Raw genomic sequence first — 4,225 nt, 5'->3', positions numbered from 1 at the left:
TGAGACTTATTCACTATCATGAGAACTGCATGGGAAAGACCTGCTCCCATGATTCAATTACCTCCCACCAGATTCCTCCAATGACACCTGGGAATTGTGGGAGCTATAATGCAAGATAAGATTTTGGGTGAGGACACAGCCAAACCGTATCAAAGCCCAAGGGCTCTACAGAAGAAATGAAAGAAGACCATGCGTCCCTTGAAAAGTTATGAAATTTTGCATGGATATGCAAATGTACATATTTCTGAGGAGACAGTCTTGTTTTTGTCAGCTTCTTAAAACATTATGTAACTTAAAAATGTTTAGAAACAATTGTTGGAATTTTGATCTTTATGTATTCTAAAGCCAAATAAATGTGAGGAAAAATATATTTCAGTGCATACATATTACCAGGGATACTCACGAACTGTACTGTGGGCATAAATTGGGTCACATTAATAGTACGTTCTGACTCTTGAATCCTCACTTGAACCAGGATTTGTAGAAGCTCTAAACTATTTTTTTTTACTATTTCATTAATTTTTGAGAGGAATAATTTCTCATGTGCAAATGGAATTAATCCTTGATAGTTTGACCTCATATCTAAAAAAGGAAAGAAAATGTTATTGTTTTACACCTCATGGTTCAAATGAAATGTAAAAGGGACTTACTTACTAAGTCAATTTGAGGTGAGCTTTATTGGGTACCTTGTATAAAGGGTGGAAGTTTCTGAGGCTGATCTTGACATGTATTCTTTTCTCCCACCTCTTTCCTTCAGGTTAGGGTGTTGTTTTTGTTTTTAAAGTTTCAGGCTTTTATTTTTCTTAATCTTGTGTTATTGTTTTTGTTTTGTACAATTTTATTTGTTTGGTTGGTTTTTTAGCTGTTTTGGTTTTTACAGTTTTTACACACAGTATACGAATGTGTAGGGCCACAGGTTGACTTTCATTCACTTTTTTATTAGAAAGCTTTTTCTTAATGCTTATTCTATTTGACCTGTTGCTTTTCTGTATTTTGATATTTAATTTATAGATAGTGTACATTAAGGGAGATCCATTTTCTTCATTTTAAGAAGTCCAGGTACTTCAGATCCTACTTCTTTATGTATTCGGATGACAAAAAACCCATTTCCTAAGGTCACAGAGTTCCTGGAAAGAAGCCTCTAAAGAGAAATCTCTCAAGATCAGCACCTTGAAATGGGAGGACACACTGGCACACCCGGACTCCCATCTCTCTCTCTCTCTCTCTTTTTTTTTCTTGAGACGGAGTTTCGCTCTTGTTGCCAGGCTGGAGTGCAGTGGCGCAATCTTGGCTCACTGCAACCTCCGCCTTCTGGTTTCAAGTGATTCTCCTGCCTCAGCCTCCTGAGTAGCTGGAATTTTAGGCCCCCTCCACCACACACGGCTAATTTTTGTATTTTTAGTAGAGACGGGGTTTCACCACATTGGCCAGGCTGGTCTCAAACTCCTGACCTCATGATTCACTGCCTCAGCCTCCCAAAGTGCTGGGATTACAGGTGTGAGCCACTGCGCCCGGCCCCCTCCCATCTCTTTTATAATGTTTCTGATGCTTTCCATGGGCTAGGGATTGCTAAGGTGGTAAGGGTGTTGTAAAATTCTGCAGTGTGGAAGAACTGCACTTATTTAATATCTGCTCAAAATGTCGCTCTTTGAGCTGACTTGGGATGTGACTTTGCCTTCTTCCAAAATGACAGTTATGACCTTATAAAGTTACCCAGGAATTTGAGAGCCAAACTTAATTCTATTTTCTCTGCAATATACTTAGTACCCAAGGAGGCTGGCCTCAGCTGCAGAAAGCTAAAAAATAAAAAGGAATGGGTGGAGTTTGGGTCGGGGATTGAACCAATCAGTTTATTGTAATAAACTCTCTCCTAAAAAAGTCTCTACAGTATTCACAAGCATATTAATCTAACGTGGGAGTTGATCTTACCTGAACATATTACAGCAAAGTTGAGTAGATGGTATCTGCCAGACTCATAATGATATCATTGGGAATTACTCTGAATTTTAAATCCAGAAGATAACTTTTTAAAAAGACAGTTCACAGAGATTGATGTAATTGCTTCCTGATAGTAGGTTAGGCTTCATCTTTGATGGAGAAGAGGACATCGAAGTGTTATATATTTTCCCAAGTAGTCATGACACTAAACAGCAAATTAAAATATCTGAATCTCAGTTCTGGCCTTGCCACAATCTAGCTAGGCAAAGCAAGTCATTTAACGTGTCTTCATATTTCTGAAAATGAAAGCTGAATGATACCTTTTTTTCTGGCTATATAACATTTACGAATCCTAAAATGTCAGTGATGGGAGCTCGCATTCTTTTCTGAAATCTCATCTTGCCTACCTTGAGGGAGAACTCATGGGGTGCTGAAGACACAGGACTCTGCAGAGTGTTGGATAAGTGTTTTCTCTGCTCTTCTAATTAGGTCAAATGGCTCCTCTAGCAGGCATCAGACTGTGTTAGTGACGTTCACACTGGTCCAGATAAGGACGCAGGCTTACCTCTTCACACCCATGCAACCAGCCCAGGGTGGAGGAGGCTGAGTCATGTGGGAAGATATGTTCTCACAGACTCATCTTTCCGGTTTCAGCATCTGGCTCCTTCACCCACCACATTCCAAAGTCTGCATATTGGTGTGGCTGCTGTTAGCTCAGCCCTGAAGAATTGATGTAATGGAGAAGTATTTCACTTTAAGTAATTTTTTTTAACTTTTAACACATTCTTTACTTAAAATGACAAATAAATCAACCCTCCTGGCCTACTCAATCATTAGTAGGCTAAGGAATTGCTCACATTTGCCTCACAGTCAGTTGAACTGGGATATTTAGTTCATGAAAATAACTAGGCTGCAACCCATTATTTTAAACAATGCTGACAATGTATTTACTAGACAATCCATCTAATCAATATCCCAGCAATTAACTAGTGGTTACAACTTAACTTAAAAATTTTGTGTATATCTATTTAATTGAACTAGACAGAAATGGGCTAAACATGGAATATTCGTTTTCTTATATTCAATGTTCTCACCCATCCCTAAAAATGGAAAATGTCTATAAAATTTTAGATATTTTAAATAAAAGTACTTATCATAACACTTGTCTTAACCAAATAAGAGTGATCGTTGAAGACCCGGAATATGACTATAGAAACTTTCAGTGCTTTCTGTAGACTCCATCTTTTGCTATCTATCAAAGAAAGATAAAAACTAGGAGTAGAAGGAAAGGGGTTCCCTATAGTCCTTATTATCTAGTGATAAAGTACAGGGGTTTTAATGGACTGTACCAAGTGCACAAAACTCCAAGTCACATCAAAGAAAGTTCTACACACCTGGAAGTTGAAGGATCAGGGATTACAAGTTGTATGAGGGAAGAATGGGAGGAGCCAGATAGTATTGGGACATCCTAGGCAATGTTTCCAGCCCACTTTGTGTTCTCCCTTCCCTATCAACTAAGCTTGCTTAATTTGCTTCAGAATTAGAAGAAGGAATTGCAGCAGAAAAATATGTGAAAAAGTTTTTAAACCTACAGATTCTTCTTACTTTAGAAATAGTTGTTACATTGGCAGGAAAAAATAAATGCAGATGTTGGACCATGTTGGAAACCTTGTCAAGAGAGTGGATTGTCTCACACAGAATGGAGATGTGGCTTCTGATTCTGGTGGCGTATATGTTCCAGAGAAATGTGAATTCGGTACATATGCCAACTAAAGCTGTGGACCCAGAAGCATTCATGAATATTGTAAGTTGGGATTTTTGGGAAATGAGATACTTGACATGTTAACGTTTGTATCTGTATATCATTTACATTATGTATTATATTTATACATGGTGGTGATTCATACTAGAAGAGCACAGTGATGAAGTAGCAAATTGTACTGGCAAGAATGCTAAACTGGATATCAGTAGACCTGGGGTCTCCTCAAACAAATTTAGTAAACTTGGGCAAATGACTTAATCCCTTTGGGCTTCAAACACAATTTAACTTTTCCTTGAACACCTTGGTTCATTCTGTGAGTGGAGAAATAATTAAGGCCTTTTAAGTTAACCCCAGTCCCTTGATTATTTCCATTTTGTCTGTACTTTTTATTCTTTTTTCCATATTGTAAAGGCGTCAGCCTTTGCTTCTTGCTATCAGGGCACCCACTTCTAGTAGCATCTTATACCATTCTAATCTACTCTTTTTATCCTGTTTCTGGACTGGTACTTTGCTGAATAGCAATAA

General features: G+C 38.0%; 1 protein-coding gene across 1 annotated transcript in view; it reads left to right on the top strand.

The window, feature by feature from the left end:
- Positions 1-3,426: 3,426 nt before the first annotated feature.
- LIPM (lipase, family member M) overlaps positions 3,427-4,225 on the top strand; it is a 27,612-nt gene continuing 26,813 nt past the window's right edge. Inside the window, exon 1 of the mRNA XM_011998160.1 lies at positions 3,427-3,742. Coding sequence (XP_011853550.1) covers positions 3,596-3,742 — 147 coding nt within the window. The 5' untranslated portion in view covers positions 3,427-3,595. The remainder of the gene's footprint in view (positions 3,743-4,225) is intronic.

The sequence above is a fragment of the Mandrillus leucophaeus genome, unplaced genomic scaffold (genome assembly GCF_000951045.1).
Source record: "Mandrillus leucophaeus isolate KB7577 unplaced genomic scaffold, Mleu.le_1.0 Scaffold1154, whole genome shotgun sequence".
Classification (NCBI taxonomy): domain Eukaryota; kingdom Metazoa; phylum Chordata; class Mammalia; order Primates; family Cercopithecidae; genus Mandrillus; species Mandrillus leucophaeus.
This window is presented reverse-complemented; position numbering and strand designations above follow the sequence as displayed.